This window comes from Somniosus microcephalus, unplaced genomic scaffold (genome assembly GCF_052327205.1).
Source record: "Somniosus microcephalus isolate GS21.2 unplaced genomic scaffold, FLI_Smic_1.0 unresolved_chr9, whole genome shotgun sequence".
NCBI classification, from domain to species: domain Eukaryota; kingdom Metazoa; phylum Chordata; class Chondrichthyes; order Squaliformes; family Somniosidae; genus Somniosus; species Somniosus microcephalus.
Genome location: NW_028225187.1, coordinates 27,283,130 through 27,305,284, shown reverse-complemented (window position 1 = coordinate 27,305,284; position 22,155 = coordinate 27,283,130). Strand labels below are relative to the sequence as shown.

The following is a 22,155-nucleotide window of genomic DNA, read 5'->3' as shown; positions in this document are numbered from 1 at the left end:
GTGTGTACACTGGGAGAGGGACAGACTGTGAATGGACAGAACTTGCACTGTTACTGTATCAGACCGTGGGCAGGTTATCTGGGTTAGTGTGCACACTGGGAGAGGGACAGACTGTGAATGGACAGAACTTGTACTGTTACTGTATCAGACCGTGGGCAGGTGATCTCGGTTAGTGTGTACACTGGGAGAGCGACAGACTGTGAATGGACAGAACTTGCACTTTTACTGTATCAGACCGTGGGCAGGTTATCTGGGTCAGTGTGTACACTGGGAGAGGGACAGACTGTGAATGGACAGAACTTGCACTGTTACTGTATCAGACCGTGGGCAGGTTATCTGGGTTAGTGTGTACACTGGGAGAGGGACAGACTGTGAATGGACAGAACTTGCACTGTTACTGTATCAGACTGTGGGCAGGTTATCTGGGTTAGTGTGTACACTGGGAGAGGGACAGACTGTGAATGGACAGAACTTGCACTGTTAGTGTATCAGACAATGGGCAGGTTATCTGGGTTAGTGTGTACACTGGGAGAGGGACAGACTGTGAATGGACAGAACTTGCACTGTTACTGTATCAGACCGTGGGCAGGTTATCTGGGTTAGTGTGTACACTGGGAGAGGGGCAGACTGTGAATGGACAGAACTGGCACTGTTACTGTATCAGACCGTGGGCAGGTTATCTGGGTTAGCGTGTACACTGGGAGAGGGACAGACTGTGAATGGACAGAACTTGCACTGTTACTGTATCCGACCGTGGGCAGGTTATCTGGGTTAGTGTGCACACTGGGACAGACTGTGAATGGACAGAACTTGCACTGTTACTGTATCAGGCCGTGGGCAGGTTATCTGGGTTAGTGTGTACACTGGGAGAGGGACAGACTGTGAATGGACAGAACTTGCACTGTTACTGTATCAGGCCGTGGGCAGGTTATCTGGGTTAGTGTGTACACTGGGAGAGGGACAGACTGTGAATAGACAGAACTTGCACTGTTACTGTATCAGACCGTGAGCAGGTTATCTGGGTTAGTGTGTACACTGGGAGAGGGACAGACTGTGAATGGACAGAATTTGCACTGTTACTGTATCAGACCGTGGGCAGGTTATCTGGGTCAGTGTGTGCACTGGGAGAGGGACAGACTGTGAATGGACAGAACTTGCACTGTTACTGTATCAGACCGTGGGCAGGTTATCTGGGTTAGTGTGCACACTGGGAGAGGGACAGACTGTGAATGGACAGAACTTGTACTGTTACTGTATCAGACCGTGGGCAGGTTATCTGGGTTAGTGTGCACACTGGGAGAGGGACAGACTGTGAATGGACAGAACTTGCACTGTTGCTGTATCAGACCGTGGGCAGGTTATCTGGGTTAGTGTGTACACTGGGAGAGGGACAGACTGTGAATGGACAGAACTTGCACTGTTACTGTATCAGACCGTGGGCAGGTTATCTGGGTTAGTGTGCACACTGGGAGAGGGACAGACTGTGAATGGACAGAACTTGTACTGTTACTGTATCAGACCGTGGGCAGGTGATCTCGGTTAGTGTGTACACTGGGAGAGCGACAGACTGTGAATGGACAGAACTTGCACTTTTACTGTATCAGACCGTGGGCAGGTTATCTGGGTTAGTGTGTACACTGGGAGAGGGACAGACTGTGAATGGACAGAACTTGCACTGTTACTGTATCAGACCGTGGGCAGGTTATCTGGGTTAGTGTGTACACTGGGAGAGGGACAGACTGTGAATGGACAGAACTTGCACTGTTACTGTATCAGACTGTGGGCAGGTTATCTGGGTTAGTGTGTACACTGGGAGAGGGACAGACTGTGAATGGACAGAACTTGCACTGTTAGTGTATCAGACAATGGGCAGGTTATCTGGGTTAGTGTGTACACTGGGAGAGGGACAGACTGTGAATGGACAGAACTTGCACTGTTACTGTATCAGACCGTGGGCAGGTTATCTGGGTTAGTGTGTACACTGGGAGAGGGGCAGACTGTGAATGGACAGAACTGGCACTGTTACTGTATCAGACCGTGGGCAGGTTATCTGGGTTAGTGTGTACACTGGGAGAGGGACAGACTGTGAATGGACAGAACTTGCACTGTTACTGTATCAGACCGTGGGCAGGTTATCTGGGTTAGTGTGTATACTGGGACAGACTGTGAATGGACAGAACTTGCACTGTTACTGTATCAGGCCGTGGGCAGGTTATCTGGGTTAGTGTGTACACTGGGAGAGGGACAGACTGTGAATGGACAGAACTTGCACTGTTACTGTATCAGGCCGTGGGCAGGTTATCTGGGTTAGTGTGTACACTGGGAGAGGGACAGACTGTGAATGGACAGAACTTGCACTGTTACTGTATCAGACCGTGGGCAGGTTAGCTGGGTTAGTGTGTACACTGGGAGAGAGATAGACTGTGAATGGACAGAACTTGCACTGTTACTGTATCAGACCGTGGGCAGGTTATCTGGGTTAGTGTGTACACTGGGAGAGGGACAGACTGTGAATGGACAGAACTAGCACTGTTACTGTATCAGACCGTGGGCAGGTTATCTGGGTTAGTGTGTACACTGGGAGAGAGATAGACTGTGAATGGACAGAACTTGCACTGTTACTGTATCAGACCGTGGGCAGGTTATCTGGGTTAGTGTGTACACTGGGAGAGGGACAGACTGTGAATGGACAGAAGTTCCACCGTTAGTCTGTCAAACCCTGGCAGGTATTGTGTGCACTTGCAATCACAGGAAGATTATTATTGAAATGGTGATATAAAATGATTGCGTGGGGTTTCACAATGTATCAGGATCCTGCCAGGTGTGTATGGGGTTTCACAGTGTATCAGGATCCTGCCAGGTGTGTAAGGGGTTTCACAGTGTATCAGGATCCTGCCAGGTGTGTATGGGGTTTCACAGTGTATCAGGATCCTGCCAGGTGTGTATGGGGTTTCACAGTGTATCAGGATCCTGCCTGGTGTGTATGGGGTTTCACAGTTTATCAGGATCCTGCCAGGTGTGTATGGGGTTACACAGTGTATCAGGATCCTGCCAGGTGTGTATGGGGTTTCACAGTGTATCGGGATCCTGCCAGGTGTGTATGGGGTTTCACAGTGTATCGGGATCCTGCCAGGTGTCTATGGGGTTTCACAGTGTATCGGGATCCTGCCAGGTGTGTATGGGGTTTCACAGTGTATCGGGATCCTGCCAGGTGTGTATGGGGTTTCACAGTGTATCAGGATCCTGCCAGGTGTGTATGGGGTTTCACAGTGTATCAGGATCGTGCCAGTTGTGTATGGGGTTTCACCGTGTATCAGGATCCTGCCAGGTATGTATGGGGTTTCACAATGTATCAGGATCCTGCCAGGTGTGTATGGGGTTTCAGTGTATCAGGATCCTGCCAGGTGTGTATGGGGTTTCACAATGTATCAGGATCCTGCCAGGTGTGCATGGGGTTTCACAGTGTATCAGGATCCTGCCAGGTGTGTATGGGGTTTCACAGTGTATCAGGATCCTGCCAGGTGTGTGTGGGAATTCACAGTGTATCAGGATCCTGCCAGGTGTGTATGGGGTTTCGCAATGTATCAGGATCCTGCCAGGTGTGTATGGGGTTTCGCAGTGTATCAGGATCCTGCCAGGTGTGTATGGGGTTTCACAGTGTATCAGGATCCTGCCAGGTGTGTATGGGGTTTCCCAGTGTATCAGGATCCTGCCAGGTGTGTATGGGGTTTCAGTGTATCAGGATCCTGCCAGGTGTGCATGGGGTTTCACAGTGTATCAGGATCCTGCCAGGTGTGTATGGGGTTTCACAGTGTATCAGGATCCTGCCAGGTGTGTATGGGGTTTCACAGTGTATCAGGATCCTGCCAGGTGTGTATGGGGTTTCACAGTGTGTCAGGATCCTGCCAGGTGTGTATGGGGTTTCACAGTGTGTCAGGATCCTGCCAGCTGTGTATGGGGTTTCACAGTGTATCAGGATCCTGCCAGGTGTGTATGGGGTTTCACAGTGTATCAGGATCCTGCCAGGTGTGTATGGGGTTTCACAGTGTATCAGGATCCTGCCAGGTGTGTATGGGGTTTCACAGTGTATCAGGATCCTGCCAGGTGTGTATGGGGTTTCACCGTGTATCAGGATCCTGCCAGGACTGTATGGGGTTTCACAGTTTATCAGGATCCTGCCAGGTGTGTACGGGGTTTCACAGTGTATCAGGGTTCTGCCAGGTGTGTATGGGGTTTCACAATGTATCAGGATCCTGCCCGGTGTGTATGGGGTTTCACAGTGTATCAGGATCCTGCCAGGTGTGTATGGGGTTTCACAGTGTATCAGGATCCTGCCAGGTGTGTATGGGGTTTCACAGTGTTTCAGGTTCCTGCCGGTGTGTATGGGGTTTCAGTGTATCACGATCCTGCCAGGTGTGTATGGGGTTTCACAGTGTATCAGGATCCTGCCAGGTGTGTATGGGGTTTCAGTGTATCACGATCCTGCCAGGTGTGTATGGGGTTTCACAGTGTATCAGGATCCTGCCAGGTGTGTATGGGGTTTCACAGTGTATCAGGATCCTGCCACGTGTGTATGGTGTTTCACAGTGTATCAGGATCCTGCCAGGTGTGTATGGGGTTTCACAGTGTATCAGTTTCCTGCCAGGTGTGTATGGGGTTTCACAGTGTATCAGGTTCCTGCCAGGTGTGTATGGGGTTTCACAGTGTATCAGGTTCCTGCCAGGTGTGTATGGGGTTTCACAGTGTATCAGGTTCCTGCCAGGTGTGTATGGGGTTGCACAGTGTATCAGGATCCTGCCAGGTGTGTATGGGGTTTCACAGTGTATCAGGATCCTGCCAGGTGTGTATGGGGTTCCACAGTGTATCAGGATCCTGCCAGGTGTGTATGGGGTTTCACAGTGTATCAGGATCCTGCCAGGTGTGTATGGGGTTTCACAGTGTATCAGGTTCCTGCCAGGTGTGTATGGGGTTTCACAGTGTATCAGGATCCTGCCAGGTGTGTATGGGGTTTCACAGTGTATCAGGATCCTGCCAGGTGTGTATGGGGTTTCACAGTGTATCACGATCCTGCCACGTGTGTATGGGGTTTCACAGTGTATCAGGATCCTGCCAGGTGTGTATGGGGTTTCACAGTGTATCAGGATCCTGCCAGGTGTGTATGGGGTTTCACAGTGTATCGGGATCCTGCCAGGTGTGTATGAGGTTTCACAGTGTATCGGGATCCTGCCAGGTGTGTATGGGGTTTCACAGTGTATCAGGATCCTGCCAGGTGTGTATGGGGTTTCACAGTGTATCAGGTTCCTGCCAGGTGTGTATGGGGTTTCACAGTGTATCAGGATCCTGCCAGGTGTGTATGGGGTTTCACAGTGTATCAGGATCCTGCCAGGTGTGTATGGGGTTTCACAGTGTATCACGATCCTGCCACGTGTGTATGGGGTTTCACAGTGTATCAGGATCCTGCCAGGTGTGTATGGGGTTTCACAGTGTATCAGGATCCTGCCAGGTGTGTATGGGGTTTCACAGTGTATCGGGATCCTGCCAGGTGTGTATGAGGTTTCACAGTGTATCGGGATCCTGCCAGGTGTGTATGGGGTTTCACAGTGTATCAGGATCCTGCCAGGTGTGTATGGGGTTTCACAGTGTATCAGGATCGTGCCAGTTGTGTATGGGGTTTCACCGTGTATCAGGATCCTGCCAGGTATGTATGGGGTTTCACAACGTATCAGGATCCTGCCAGGTGTGTATGGGGTTTCAGTGTATCAGGATCCTGCCAGGTGTGTATGGGGTTTCACAATGTATCAGGATTCTGCCAGGTGTGTATGGGGTTTCACAGTGTATCAGGATCCTGCCAGGTGTGTATGGGGTTTCACACTGTATCAGGATCCTGCCAGGTGTGTATGGGATTTCACAGTGTATCAGGATCCTGCCAGGTGTGTATGGGGTTTCGCAATGTATCAGGATCCTGCCAGGTGTGTATGGGGTTTCGCAGTGTATCAGGATCCTGCCAGGTGTGTATGGGGTTTCACAGTGTATCAGGATCCTGCCAGGTGTGTATGGGGTTTCCCAGTGTATCAGGATCCTGCCAGGTGTGTATGGGGTTTCAGTGTATCAGGATCCTGCCAGGTGTGCATGGGGTTTCACAGTGTATCAGGATCCTGCCAGGTGTGTATGGGGTTTCACAGTGTATCAGGATCCTGCCAGGTGTGTATGGGGTTTCACAGTGTATCAGGATCCTGCCAGGTGTGTATGGGGTTTCACAGTGTATCAGGATCCTGCCAGGTGTGTATGGGGTTTCACAGTGTACCAGGATCCAGCCAGGTGTGTACGGGGTTTCACAGTGTATCAGGATCCTGCCAGGACTGTATGGGGTTTCACAGTTTATCAGGTTCCTGCCAGGTGTGTACGGGGTTTCACAGTGTATCAGGGTTCTGCCAGGTGTGTATGGGGTTTCACAATGTATCAGGATCCTGCCCGGTGTGTATGGGGTTTCACAGTGTATCAGGATCCTGCCAGGTGTGTATGGGGTTTCACAGTGTATCAGGATCCTGCCAGGTGTGTATGGGGTTTCACAGTGTATCAGGATCCTGCCAGGTGTGTATGGGTTTTCACAGTGTATCAGGATCCTGCCAGGTGTGTATGGGGTTTCACAGTGTATCACGATCCTGCCACGTGTGTATGGGGTTTCACAGTGTATCAGGTTCCTGCCAGGTGTGTATGGGGTTTCACAGTGTATCAGGTTCCTGCCAGGTGTGTATGGGGTTTCACAGTGTATCAGGATCCTGCCACGTGTGTATGGGGTTTCACAGTGTATCAGGTTCCTGCCAGGTGTGTATGGGGTTTCACAGTGTATCAGGTTCCTGCCAGGTGTGTATGGGGTTTCACAGTGTATCAGGTTCCTGCCAGGTGTGTATGGGGTTTCACAGTGTATCAGGATCCTGCCAGGTGTGTATGGGGTTTCACAGTGTATCAGGATCCTGCCAGGTGTGTATGGGGTTTCACAGTGTATCAGGATCCTGCCAGGTGTGTATGGGATTTCACAGTGTATCAGGATCCTGCCAGGTGTGTATGGGGTTTCACAGTGTATCAGGATCCTGCCAGGTGTGTATGGGGTTTCACAGTGTGTCAGGATCCTGCCAGGTGTGTATGGGGTTTCACAGTGTATCAGGATCCTGCCAGGTGTGTATGGGATTTCACAGTGTATCAGGATCCTGCCAGGTGTGTATGGGATTTCACAGTGTATCAGGATCCTGCCAGGTGTGTCTGGGGTTTCACAGTGTATCAGGATCCTGCCACGTGTGTATGGGGTTTCACAGTGTATCAGGATCCTGCCAGGTGTGTCTGGGGTTTCACAGTGTATCAGGATCCTGCCAGGTGTGTATGGGGTTTTTCAGTGCATCAGGATCCTGCCAGGTGTGTATGGGGTTTCACAGTGCATCAGGATCCTGCCAGGTGTGTATGGGGTTTCACAGTGTATCAGGATCCTGCCAGGTGTGTATGGGGTTTTTCAGTGCATCAGGATCCTGCCAGGTGTGTATGGGGTTTTTCAGTGCATCAGGATCCTGCCAGGTGTGTATGGGGTTTCACAGTGTATCAGGATCCTGCCAGGTGTGTATGGGGTTTCACAGTGTATCAGGATCCTGCCAGGTGTGTGTGGGGTTTCACAGTGTGTCAGGATCCTGCCAGGTGTGTATGGGGTTTCACAGTGTATCTGGATCCTGCCAGGTGTGTATGGGGTTTCACAGTGTATCAGGATCCTGCCAGCTGTGTATGGGGTTTCACAGTGTATCAGGATCCTGCCAGGTGTGTATGGGGTTTCACAGTGTATCAGGATCCTGCCAGGTGTGTATGGGGTTTCACAGTGTATCAGGATCCTGCCAGGTGTGTACGGGGTTTCACAGTGTATCAGGATCCTGCCAGGTGTGTATGGGGTTTCACAGTGTATCAGGATCCTGCCAGGTGTGTATGGGGTTTCACAGTGTATCAGGTTCCTGCCAGGTGTGTATGGGGTTTCACAGTGTATCAGGATCCTGCCAGGTGTGGATGGGGTTTCACAGTGTATCAGGTTCCTGCCAGGTGTGTATGGGGTTTCACAGTGTATCAGGATCCTGCCAGGTGTGTATGGGGTTTCACAGTGTATCAGGATCCTGCCAGGTGTGTATGGGGTTTCACAGTGTATCAGGATCCTGCCAGGTGTGTATGGGGTTTCACAGTGTATCAGGATCCTGCCAGGTGTGTATGGGGTATCACAGTGTATCAGGATCCTGCCAGGTGTGTATGGGGTTTCACAGTGTATCAGGATCCTGCCAGGTGTGTATGGGGTTTCACAGTGTATCAGGATCCTGCCAGGTGTGTATGGGGTTTCACAGTGTATCAGGTTCCTGCCAGGTGTGTATGGGGTTTCACAGTGTATCAGGATCCTGCCAGGTGTGTACGGGGTTTCACAGTGTATCAGGATCCTGCCAGGTGTGTATGGGGTTTCACAGTGTATCAGGTTCCTGCCAGGTGTGTATGGGGTGTCAGTGAATCAGGATCCTGCCAGGTGTGTATGGGGTTTCACAGTGTATCAGGTTCCTGCCAGGTGTGTATGGGGTTTCACATTGTATCAGGATCCTGCCACGTGTGTATGCGGTTTCACAGTGTATCAGGATCCTGCCTGGTGTGTATGGGGTTTCACAGTGTATCAGGATCCTGCCAGGTGTGTATGCGGTTTCACAGTGTATCAGGATCCTGCCTGGTGTGTATGGGGTTTCACAGTGTATCAGGATCCTGCCAGGTGTGTATGGGGTTTCACAGTGTATCAGGATCCTGCCAGGTGTGTATGGGGTTTCACAGTGTATCAGGATCCTGCCAGGTGTGTATGGGGTTTCACAGTGTATCAGGTTCCTGCCAGGTGTGTATGGGGTTTCACAGTGTATCAGGTTCCTGCCAGGTGTGTATGGGGTTTCACATTGTATCAGGATCCTGCCACGTGTGTATGCGGTTTCACAGTGTATCAGGATCCTGCCTGGTGTGTATGGGGTTTCACAGTGTATCAGGATCCTGCCAGGTGTGTATGCGGTTTCACAGTGTATCAGGATCCTGCCTGGTGTGTATGGGGTTTCACAGTGTATCAGGATCCTGCCAGGTGTGTATGGGGTTTCACAGTGTATCAGGATCCTGCCAGGTGTGTATGGGGTTTCACAGTGTATCAGGATCCTGCCAGGTGTGTATGGGGTTTCACAGTGTATCAGGATCCTGCCAGGTGTGTATGGGGTTTCACAGTGTATCAGGATCCTGCCAGGTGTGTATGGGGTTTCACAGTGTATCAGGATCCTGCCAGGTGTGTATGGGGTTTCACAGCGTATCAGGATCCTGCCAGGTGTGTTTGAGGTTTCACAGTGTATCAGGATCCTGCCAGGTGTGTATGGGGTTTCTCAGTGTATCAGGATCCTGCCAGGTGTGTATGGGGTTTCACAGTGTATCAGGATCCTGCCAGGTGTGTATGGGATTTCACAGTGTATCAGGATCCTGCCAGGTGTGTATGGGGTTTCACAGTGTATCAGGATCCTGCCAGGTGTGTATGGGGTTTCACAGTGTGTCAGGATCCTGCCAGGTGTGTATGGGGTTTCACAGTGTATCAGGATCCTGCCAGGTGTGTATGGGATTTCACAGTGTATCAGGATCCTGCCAGGTGTGTATGGGATTTCACATTGTATCAGGATCCTGCCACGTGTGTATGGGGTTTCACAGTGTATCAGGATCCTGCCAGGTGTGTATGGGGTTTCACAGTGTATCAGGATCCTGCCAGGTGTGTATGGGGTTTTTCAGTGCATCAGGATCCTGCCAGGTGTGTATGGGGTTTCACAGTGCATCAGGATCCTGCCAGGTGTGTATGGGGTTTCACAGTGTATCAGGATCCTGCCAGGTGTGTATGGGGTTTTTCAGTGCATCAGGATCCTGCCAGGTGTGTATGGGGTTTTTCAGTGCATCAGGATCCTGCCAGGTGTGTATGGGGTTTCACAGTGTATCAGGATCCTGCCAGGTGTGTATGGGGTTTCACAGTGTATCAGGATCCTGCCAGGTGTGTGTGGGGTTTCACAGTGTGTCAGGATCCTGCCAGGTGTGTATGGGGTTTCACAGTGTATCTGGATCCTGCCAGGTGTGTATGGGGTTTCACAGTGTATCAGGATCCTGCCAGGTGTGTATGGGGTTTCACAGTGTATCAGGATCCTGCCAGGTGTGTATGGGGTTTCACAGTGTATCAGGATCCTGCCAGGTGTGTATGGGGTTTCACAGTGTATCAGGATCCTGCCAGGTGTGTATGGGGTATCACAGTGTATCAGGATCCTGCCAGGTGTGTATGGGGTTTCACAGTGTATCAGGATCCTGCCAGGTGTGTATGGGGTTTCACAGTGTATCAGGATCCTGCCAGGTGTGTATGGGGTTTCACAGTGTATCAGGTTCCTGCCAGGTGTGTATGGGGTTTCACAGTGTATCAGGATCCTGCCAGGTGTGTATGGGGTTTCACAGTGTATCAGGATCCTGCCAGGTGTGTACGGGGTTTCACAGTGTATCAGGATCCTGCCAGGTGTGTATGGGGTTTCACAGTGTATCGGGATCCTGCCAGGTGTGTATGGGGTTTCACAGTGTATCAGGTTCCTGCCAGGTGTGTATGGGGTTTCAGTGAATCAGGATCCTGCCAGGTGTGTATGGGGTTTCACAGTGTATCAGGTTCCTGCCAGGTGTGTATGGGGTTTCACATTGTATCAGGATCCTGCCACGTGTGTATGCGGTTTCACAGTGTATCAGGATCCTGCCTGGTGTGTATGGGGTTTCACAGTGTATCAGGATCCTGCCAGGTGTGTATGCGGTTTTACAGTGTATCAGGATCCTGCCTGGTGTGTATGGGGTTTCACAGTGTATCAGGATCCTGCCAGGTGTGCATGGGGTTTCACCGTGTATCAGGATCCTGCCAGGTGCGTATGGGGTTTCACAGTGTATCAGGATCCTGCCAGGTGCGTATGGGGTTTCACAGTGTATCAGGATCCTGCCAGGTGTGTATGGGGTTTCACAGTGTATCAGGATCCTGCCAGGTGTGTGTGGGGTTTCACAGTGTATCAGGATCCTGCCAGGTGTGTATGGGGTTTCACAGTGTATCAGGTTCCTGCCAGGTGTGTGTGGGGTTTCACAGTGTATCAGGTTCCTGCCAGGTGTGTATGGGGTTTCACAGTGTATCAGGTTCCTGCCAGGTGTGTATGGGGTTTCACAGTGTATCAGGATCCTGCCAGGTGTGTATGGGGTTTCACAGTGTATCAGGTTCCTGCCAGGTGTGTATGGGGTTTCACAGTGTATCAGGTTCCTGCCAGGTGTGTATGGGGTTTCACAGTGTATCAGGATCCTGCCAGGTGTGTATGGGGTTTCACAGTGTATCAGGTTCCTGCCAGGTGTGTATGGGGTTTCACAGTGTATCAGGATCCTGCCAGGTGTGTTTGGGGTTTCACAGTGTATCAGGATCCTGCCAGGTGTGTATGGGGTTTCACAGTGTATCAGGATCCTGCCAGGTGTGTTTGGGGTTTCACAGTGTATCAGGATCCTGCCAGGTGTGTATGGGGTTTCACAGTGTATCAGGATCCTGCCAGGTGTGTATGGGGTTTCACAGTGTATCAGGTTCCTGCCAGGTGTGTATGGGGTTTCACAGTGTATCAGGATCCTGCCAGGTGTGTATGGGGTTTCACAGTGTATCAGGATCCTGCCAGGTGTGTATGGGGTTTTTCAGTGTATCAGGATCCTGCCAGGTGTGTATGGGGTTTCACAGTGTATCAGGATCCTGCCAGGTGTGTATGGGGTTTCACAGTGTATCAGGATCCTGCCAGGTGTGTCTGGGGTTTCACAGTGTATCAGGTTCCTGCCAGGTGTGTCTGGGGTTTCACAGTGTATCAGGATCCTGCCAGGTGTGTCTGGGGTTTCACAGTGTATCAGGATCCTGCCAGGTGTGTCTGGGGTTTCACAGTGTATCAGGATCCTGCCAGGTGTGTCTGGGGTTTCACAGTGTATCAGGATCCTGCCAGGTGTGTATGGGGTTTCACAGTGTATCAGGATCCTGCCAGGTGTGTCTGGGGTTTCACAGTGTATCAGGATCCTGCCAGGTGTGTATGGGGTTTCACAGTGTATCAGGTTCCTGCCAGGTGTGTCTGGGGTTTCACAGTGTATCAGGATCCTGCCAGGTGTGTCTGGGGTTTCACAGTGTATCAGGATCCTGCCAGGTGTGTATGGGGTTTCACAGTGTATCAGGATCCTGCCAGGTATGTATGGGGTTTCACAGTGTATCAGGATCCTGCCAGGTGTGTATGGGGTTTCACAGTGTATCAGGATCCTGCCAGGTATGTATGGGGTTTCACAGTGTATCAGGATCCTGCCAGGTGTGTATGGGGTTTCACAGTGTATCAGGATCCTGCCAGGTGTGTATGGGGTTTCACAGTGTATCAGGATCCTGCCAGGTGTGTATGGGGTTTCACAGTGTATCAGGATCCTGCCAGGTGTGTATGGGGTTTCACAGTGTATCAGGATCCTGCCAGGTGTGTATGGGGTTTCGCAGTGTATCAGGATCCTGCCAGGTGTGTATGGGGTTTCACAGTGTATCGGGATCCTGCCAGGTGTGTATGGGGTTTCGCAGTTTATCAGGATCCTGCCAGGTGTGTATGGGGTTTCACAGTGTATCGGGATCCTGCCAGGTGTGTATGGGGTTTCGCAGTGTATCAGGATCCTGCCAGGTGTGTATGGGGTTTCACAGTGTATCGGGATCCTGCCAGGTGTGTATGGGGTTTCGCAGTATATCAGGACCCTGCCAGGTGTGTATGGGGTTTCACAGTGTATCAGGATCCTGCCAGGTGTGTATGGGGTTTCACAGTGTATCAGGATCCTGCCAGGTGTGTATGGGGTTTCACAGTGTATCAGGATCCTGCCAGGTGTGTATGGGGTTTCACAGTGTATCAGGATCCTGCCAGGTGTGTATGGGGTTTCACAGTGTATCAGGATCCTGCCAGGTGTGTATGGGGTTTCACAGTGTATCAGGATCCTGCCAGGTGTGTATGGGGTTTCACAGTGTATCAGGATCCTGCCATGTGTGTATGGGGTTTCACAGTGTATCAGGATCCTGCCAGGTGTGTATGGGGTTTCACAGTGTATCAGGATCCTGCCAGGTGTGTATGGGGTTTCACAGTGTATCAGGATCCTGCCAGGTGTGTATGGGGTTTCTCAGTGTATCAGGATCCTGCCAGGTGTGTCTGGGGTTTCACAGTGTATCAGGATCCTGCCAGGTGTGTATGGGGTTTCACAGTGTATCAGGATCCTGCCAGGTGTGTCTGGGGTTTCACAGTGTATCAGGATCCTGCCAGGTGTGTATGGGGTTTCACAGTGTATCAGGATCCTGCCAGGTGTGTATGGGGTTTCACAGTGTATCAGGATCCTGCCAGGTGTGTATGGGGTTTCACAGTGTATCAGGATCCTGCCAGGTGTGTATGGGGTTTCACAGTGTATCAGGATCCTGCCAGGTGTGTATGGGGTTTCACAGTGTATCGGGATCCTGCCAGGTGTGTATGGGGTTTCACAGTGTATCAGGATCCTGCCAGGTGTGTATGGGGTTTCAGAGTGTATCAGGATCCTGCCAGGTGTGTATGGGATTTCACAGTGTATCGGGATCCTGACAGGTGTGTATGGGGTTTCACAGTGTATCAGGATCCTGCCAGGTGTGTATGGGGTTTCACAGTGTATCAGGATCCTGCCAGGTGTGTATGGGATTTCACAGTGTATCAGGATCCTGCCAGGTGTGTATGGGGTTTCAGAGTGTATCAGGATCCTGCCAGGTGTGTATGGGATTTCACAGTGTATCGGGATCCTGCCAGGTGTGTATGGGGTTTCACAGTGTATCAGGATCCTGCCAGGTGTGTATGGGGTTTCACAGTGTATCAGGATCCTGCCAGGTGTGTATGGGATTTCACAGTGTATCAGGATCCTGCCAGGTGTGTATGGGGTTTCACAGTGTATCAGGATCCTGCCAGGTGTGTATGGGGTTTCACAGTGTATCAGGATCCTGCCAGGTGTGTATGGGGTTTCACAGTGTATCAGGATCCTGCCAGGTGTGTATGGGGTTTCACAGTGTATCAGGATCCTGCCAGGTGTGTATGGGATTTCACAGTGTATCAGGATCCTGCCAGGTGTGTATGGGGTTTCAGAGTGTATCAGGATCCTGCCAGGTGTGTATGGGATTTCACAGTGTATCGGGATCCTGCCAGGTGTGTATGGGGTTTCACAGTGTATCAGGATCCTGCCAGGTGTGTATGGGGTTTCACAGTGTATCAGGATCCTGCCAGGTGTGTATGGGATTTCACAGTGTATCAGTATCCTGCCAGGTGTGTGTGGGGTTTCACAGTGTATCAGGATCCTGCCAGGTGTGTATGGGGTTTCACAGTGTATCAGGATCCTGCCAGGTGTGTCTGGGATTTCACAGTGTATCAGGATCCTGCCAGGTGTGTATGGGGTTTTTCAGTGTATCAGGTTCCTGCCAGGTGTAGGCAATGTGCAGTTAGTTTAACTGGAGCATACAAGACCTGCAAATTTGCCAATAATTCCAAAATCGGAGTTAATTGTAAATTGAACCGATGCAGAACTTGTGGATTAATCACAAATCCAAATGATGTTTAAGGCTTTTCCCCCTAGCCTTTGTACCTCTGACTGCCAGATTCTGACAACCTCTCACCAAACAGCTACTGTCAAATATTTGGATTCTATAGTGAAATAAACGGTTTGAACTCCCCATTTCGTCACTTACCTTTCAGCTTACTGGGTATTTCGGATAAACCTTCTGCAATGTTCATGGAATCAAATGGATCGGAACCTGTTTAAAACAATTAACTTTCATCAATTCAGATCTGGGTGATATTATAGTAAAATCTGCAGTGTTTGAATCTGTCATTGAATTCAGTGGGTGATGTTACCGTACCAAGTTCCTGTATTTCTTTCAGTATTTTGTTCAGCTTTGGTAACCTGTGGCGCATTTTCACCAAGGATTCCCACATCACCCTTCGGGCCCCAGAGCCTTTCTCCATCACCAGAGTTAGGAGAAGTTTGGAACTGTCCGCCCGGTTTCCCTTCTCCGCCAGCTCAGTGACTGCCTGTAAAGAATAATGATGAATATATTGAGGAGAGGAGTGAAACACAAACACTGATAATGAGAAGGAAAGGATCTGCTCAGTGATGGGATCTCCCAGTTGTTTTGAGCACAGAAAGCAATCACTGGGACGGGTACTGGTCCATTCTGAACATGGGCTGAATATTCTGTGAACATCTTGATTTACTCATTAACGGGAAATAAAGGAGATAAAAGGAAAATAGAAATCAGGAATATTGTTCTCGGAGAGTGAGCAGTCACTGAGAATCGGCAATAGTTTTAATGTGATTAGTATTCTCTGTGCTTCAGTGACCAACATGACATCAGATTCCTGATTGACAATATGATGCACTCGTTTCTCACACTTACTTCCTGCTGTCACACTTTGTTATTTACTGAGAACTAAACCAACAGCGAATCGGAACTCGAGTGGCAGGGAAGGGACGATTCTGAAGTGAGGGAAGCTGCTAGAAAACTACCTGAGGAATTACATCGACTGATCGACACAACCACTGTTGATTTATTCAAAATAACAACAGAAAACCCTGGAAAAACTCAGCAGGTCAGGCAACATCGGTGGAGAGAGAAACAAGGGTTAATATAGGAAGGGTCGAGGTCCTTCATTTGTTTCAAGAGCAGCATGGGAATTTTAAAATGAAGGCATTCGAGGAGCGGGTGCCATGAAAGGTGACGGAGCACACGAGTGATATCTGAATGACTCCTGGGCAGGTTGCTGGCAGTAGAATTTGGGAGTTACTGAAGATTAGAGAGGGTGCAAGGATGGAGGAAGGCCAGGGGAGCATTGGGACAGTCGGGTTTAGAGATGGGCCGAGGCAGGGGCAGGCAATGTTACGGGGATAGAAGTAGGTGATCCTTGTGATGGCGAGTATATGGTGCAGGGAGTTCAGCTCAAGTTTGGACGTGGAGATTGCGAACAACCTGGCTTAGTCTCAGGCAGTGGCCGGGGAGGGAGATGGACTCAAGCGACGAGGAGACGGAATTTGTGGTGGGGTAGCAGACGATGGCATCAGTCTTCCCAATGTTTAACTGGAGGAAATAGGGAGTGACGTTCCACACCAAGAGCGCTGGGGCAGCTCATTTACCCAGATGCGTAGACTTTTGGAAACTCAATTGTAGGAAGGAAATAAAATTCATTGAGGAACTGCTCAGCGGGTTTACTGGGATGTGGAATTCCTGTAAGAGGGGGTTTGAGAATTGAGGACTCATGCTTCACGAGTTGAGCAGATTAGGTGAGGAGGTGATGAAGTCTTCAGTTTCTCAAAACTTATGATGAAAGAAATGTTTACAGATTGTTTCCACTGTTTGGTCAGAGGGCTTATTCGAAGTATTAAGGGTGAAGGTGGATACATTCATTTCCGTACATGGCGGTTAGATGTATAATTTAGTCCCACAAACTGTTGAGGAAGCAAGTCGATCAATTTCTATAAAGAATAATTCGATTGTTTGAGAAAAAGGACGGTTAGAGTTCAGGGAGTGAGCAGGAGGTTGGGATTAGACTAAGTGGGTTCCGCCAGGGACCCGGGTTCGAATCCGGCCTCGGGCGACTGTCTGTGTGGAGTTTGCACATTCTCCCCGTGTTTGCGTGGGTTTTCTCCGGGTGCTCCGGTTTCCTCCCACAGTCCAAAGATGTGCGGGTTAGGTTGATTGGCTATCATAAATTGACCCTTAGTGTTAGGGGGGATTAAATACGGGGATAGGGTGGGATATGTGTTGGTGTAGGGGTTACGGGGATCTATCTGCACTGTGGCGTTTCTGTGATTCTGTGATTAATGGTAATGGGTAGTGAGCAGGAGGTTGGGATTAGACTGGATGGGATATTAACAGTAATGGGCAATGAGCAGGAGGTTGGGATTAGACTAGGTGGGATATTAACAGTAATGGGCAGTGAGCAGGAGGTTGGGATTAGACTAGGTGGGATATTAACAGTAATGGGCAGTGAGCAGGAGGTTGGGATTAGACTAGATGGGATATTAACAGTAATGGGCAATGAGCAGGAGGTTGGGATTAGACTAGGTGGGATATTAACAGTAATGGGTAGTGAGCAGGAGGTTGGGATTAGACTAGGTGGGATATTAACAGTAATGGGCAGTGAGCAGGAGGTTGGGATTAGACTAGGTGGGATATTAACAGTAATGGGCAGTGAGCAGGAGGTTGGGATTAGACTAGGTGGGATATTAACAGAAATGGGCAGTGAGCAGGAGGTTGGGATTAGACTAGATGGGATATTAACAGTAATGGGCAATGAGCAGGAGGTTGGGATTAGACTAGATGGGATATTAACAGTAATGGGCAATGAGCAGGAGGTTGGGATTAGACTAGATGGGATATTAACAGTAATGGGCAGTGAGCAGGAGGTTGGGATTAGACTAGATGGGATATTAACAGTAATGGGCAATGAGCAGGAGGTTGGGATTAGACTAGGTGGGATATTAACAGTAATGGGTAGTGAGCAGGAGGTTGGGATTAGACTAGGTGGGATATTAACAGTAATGGGCAATGAGCAGGAGGTTGGGATTAGACTAGGTGGGATATTAACAGTAATGGGCAATGAGCAGGAGGTTGGGATTAGACTAGGTGGGATAGTAACAGTAATGGGTAGTGAGCAGGAGGTTGGGATTAGACTAGGTGGGATATTAACAGTAATGGGTAGTGAGCAGGAGGTTGGGATTAGACTAGGTGGGATATTAACAGTAATGGGCAATGAGCAGGAGGTTGGGATTAGACTAGGTGGGATATTAACAGTAATGGGCAGTGAGCAGGAGGTTGGGATTAGACTAGGTGGGATATTAACAGTAATGGGTAGTGAGCAGGAGGTTGGGATTAGACTAGGTGGGATATTAACAGCAATGGGTAGTGAGCAGGAGGTTGGGATTAGACTAGGTGGGATATTAACAGTAATGGGCAATGAGCAGGAGGTTGGGATTAGACTAGGTGGGATATTAACAGTAATGGGTAGTGAGCAGAAGGTTGGGATTAGACTAGGTGGGATATTAACAGTAATGGGCAATGAGCAGGAGGTTGGGATTAGACTAGGTGGGATATTAACAGTAATGGGCAATGAGCAGGAGGTTGGGATTAGACTAGGTGGGATATTAACAGTAATGGGCAGTGAGCAGGAGGTTGGGATTAGACTAGGTGGGATATTAACAGTAATGGGCAGTGAGCAGGAGGTTGGGATTAGACTAGGTGGGATATTTACAGTAATGGGCAGTGAGCAGGAGGTTGGGATTAGACTAGGTGGGATATTAACAGTAATGGGTAGTGAGCAGGAGGTTGGGATTAGACTAGGTGGGATATTAACAGTAATGGGCAGTGAGCAGGAGGTTGGGATTAGACTAGGTGGGATATTAACAGTAATGGGCAGTGAGCAGGAGGTTGGGATTAGACTAGGTGGGATATTAACGGTAATGGGCAGTGAGCAGGAGGTTGGGATTAGACTAGGTGGGATATTAACAGTAATGGGCAGTGAGCAGGAGGTTGGGATTAGACTAGGTGGGATATTAACAGTAATGGGCAATGAGCAGAAGGTTGGGATTAGACTAGGTGGGATATTAACAGTAATGGGTAGTGAGCAGGAGGTTGGGATTAGACTAGGTGGGATATTAACATTAATGGGCAATGAGCAGAAGGTTGGGATTAGACTAGGTGGGATATTAACAGTAATGGGTAGTGAGCAGGAGGTTGGGATTAGACTAGGTGGGATATTAACAGTAATGGGCAGTGAGCAGGAGGTTGGGATTAGACTAGGTGGGATATTAACAGTAATGGGTAGTGAGCAGGAGGTTGGGATTAGACTAGGTGGGATATTAACAGTAATGGGCAGTGAGCAGGAGGTTGGGATTAGACTAGGTGGGATATTAACAGTAATGGGTAGTGAGCAGGAGGTTGGGATTAGACTAGGTGGGATATTAACAGTAATGGGCAATGAGCAGAAGGTTGGGATTAGACTAGGTGGGATATTAACAGTAATGGGTAGTGAGCAGGAGGTTGGGATTAGACTAGGTGGGATATTAACAGTAATGGGCAATGAGCAGAAGGTTGGGATTAGACTAGGTGGGATATTAACAGTAATGGGTAGTGAGCAGGAGGTTGGGATTAGACTAGGTGGGATATTAACGGTAATGGGCAATGAGCAGGAGGTTGGGATTAGACTAGGTGGGATATTAACAGTAATGGGCAGTGAGCAGGAGGTTGGGATTAGACTAGGTGGGATATTAACAGTAATGGGTAGTGAGCAGAAGGTTGGGATTAGACTAGGTGGGATATTAACAGTCATGGGCAGTGAGCAGGAGGTTGGGATTAGACTAGGTGGGATATTAACAGTAATGGGTAGTGAGCAGGAGGTTGGGATTAGACTAGGTGGGATATTAACAGTAATGGGCAATGAGCAGGAGGTTGGGATTAGACTAGGTGGGATATTAACGGTAATGGGGAGTGAGCAGGAGGTTGGGATTAGACTAGGTGGGATATTAACAGTAATGGGCAATGAGCAGAAGGTTGGGATTAGACTAGGTGGGATATTAACAGTCATGGGCAGTGAGCAGGAGGTTGGGATTAGACTAGGTGGGATATTAACAGTCATGGGCAGTGAGCAGGAGGTTGGGATTAGACTAGGTGGGATATTAACAGTAATGGGCAGTGAGCAGGAGGTTGGGATTAGACTAGGTGGGATATTAACAGTAATGGGCAGTGAGCAGGAGGTTGGGATTAGACTAGCTGGGATATTAACAGTCATGGGCAGTGAGCAGGAGGTTGGGATTACACTAGGTGGGATATTAACAGTCATGGGCAGTGAGCAGGAGGTTGGGATTAGACTAGGTGGGATATTAACAGTAATGGGTAGTGAGCAGGAGGTTGGGATTAGACTAGGTGGGATATTAACAGTAATGGGCAATGAGCAGGAGGTTGGGATTAGACTAGGTGGGATATTAACGGTAATGGGGAGTGAGCAGGAGGTTGGGATTAGACTAGGTGGGATATTAACAGTAATGGGCAATGAGCAGGAGGTTGGGATTAGACTAGGTGGGATATTAACAGTAATGGGTAGTGAGCAGAAGGTTGGGATTAGACTAGGTGGGATATTAACAGTAATGGGCAATGAGCAGGAGGTTGGGATTAGACTAGGTGGGATATTAACAGTAATGGGTAGTGAGCAGGAGGTTGGGATTAGACTAGGTGGGATATTAACAGTAATGGGTAGTGAGCAGGAGGTTGGGATTAGACTAGGTGGGATATTAACAGTAATGGGTAGTGAGCAGGAGGTTGGGATTAGACTAGGTGGGATATTAACAGTAATGGGCAATGAGCAGGAGGTTGGGATTAGACTAGGTGGGATATTAACAGTAATGGGTATTGAGCAGGAGGTTGGGATTAGACTAGGTGGGATATTAACAGTAATGGGTAGTGAGCAGGAGGTTGGGATTAGACTAGGTGGGATATTAACAGTAATGGGCAGTGAGCAGGAGGTTGGGATTAGACAAGGTGGGATATTAACAGTAATGGGTAGTGAGCAGGAGGTTGGGATTAGACTAGGTGGGATATTAACAGTAATGGGCAATGAGCAGGAGGTTGGGATTAGACTAGGTGGGATATTAACAGTAATGGGTAGTGAGCAGGAGGTTGGGATTAGACTAGGTGGGATATTAACAGTAATGGGCAATGAGCAGGAGGTTGGGATTAGACTAGGTGGGATATTAACAGTAATGGGTATTGAGCAGGAGGTTGGGATTAGACTAGGTGGGATATTAACAGTAATGGGTAGTGAGCAGGAGGTTGGGATTAGACTAGGTGGGATATTAACAGTAATGGGCAGTGAGCAGGAGGTTGGGATTAGACTAGGTGGGATATTAACAGTAATGGGCAATGAGCAGGAGGTTGGGATTAGACTAGGTGGGATATTAACAGTAATGGGCAGTGAGCAGGAGGCTGGGATTAGACTAGGTGGGATATTAACAGTAATGGGCAGTGAGCAGGAGGTTGGGATTAGACTAGGTGGGATATTAACAGTAATGGGTAGTGAGCAGGAGGTTGGGATTAGACTAGGTGGGATATTAACAGTCATGGGCAGTGAGCAGGAGGTTGGGATTAGACTAGGTGGGATATTAACAGTAATGGGTAGTGAGCAGGAGGTTGGGATTAGACTAGGTGGGATATTAACAGTAATGGGTAGTGAGCAGGTTGGGATTAGACTAGGTGGGATATTAACAGTAATGGGTAGTGAGCAGGAGGTTGGGATTAGACTAGGTGGGATATTAACAGTAATGGGCAATGAGCAGGAGGTTGGGATTAGACTAGGTGGGATATTAACAGTAGTGGGCAGTGAGCAGGAGGTTGGGATTAGACTAGGTGGGATATTAACAGTAATGGGTAGTGAGCAGGAGGTTGGGATTAGACTAGGTGGGATATTAACAGTAATGGGCAATGAGCAGGAGGTTGGGATTAGACTAGGTGGGATATTAACAGTAATGGGCAATGAGCAGGAGGTTGGGATTAGACTAGGTGGGATATTAACAGTAATGGGCAGTGAGCAGGAGGTTGGGATTAGACTAGGTGGGATATTAACAGTAATGGGTAGTGAGCAGGAGGTTGGGATTAGACTAGGTGGGATATTAACAGTAATGGGTAGTGAGCAGGAGGTTGGGATTAGACTAGGTGGGATATTAACAGTAATGGGTAGTGAGCAGGAGGTTGGGATTAGACTAGGTGGGATATTAACAGTAATGGGCAATGAGCAGGAGGTTGGGATTAGACTCGGTGGGATATTAACAGTAATGGGCAGTGAGCAGGAGGTTGGGATTAGACTAGGTGGGATATTAACAGTAATGGGTAGTGAGGAGGAGGTTGGGATTAGACTAGGTGGGATATTAACAGTAATGGGTAGTGAGCAGGAGGTTGGGATTAGACTAGGTGGGATATTAACAGTAATGGGTAGTGAGGAGGAGGTTGGGATTAGACTAGGTGGGATATTAACAGTAATGGGTAGTGAGCAG

At 49.2% G+C, this 22,155-nt stretch overlaps 1 protein-coding gene across 2 annotated transcripts in view; it reads right to left on the bottom strand.

The window, feature by feature from the left end:
* The window catches only part of LOC147084975 (NACHT, LRR and PYD domains-containing protein 3-like), a 112,938-nt gene that overhangs the window by 45,214 nt on the left and 45,569 nt on the right, over positions 1 to 22,155 (bottom strand). For both annotated transcript variants that reach the window (XM_085979692.1, XM_085979691.1), the window contains exons 5-6: positions 14,978 to 15,149; positions 14,807 to 14,872 (exon numbers count right to left, since the gene is read on the bottom strand). In XM_085979692.1, coding sequence (XP_085835818.1) covers positions 14,807 to 14,872; positions 14,978 to 15,149 — 238 coding nt within the window. The remainder of the gene's footprint in view (positions 1 to 14,806; positions 14,873 to 14,977; positions 15,150 to 22,155) is intronic.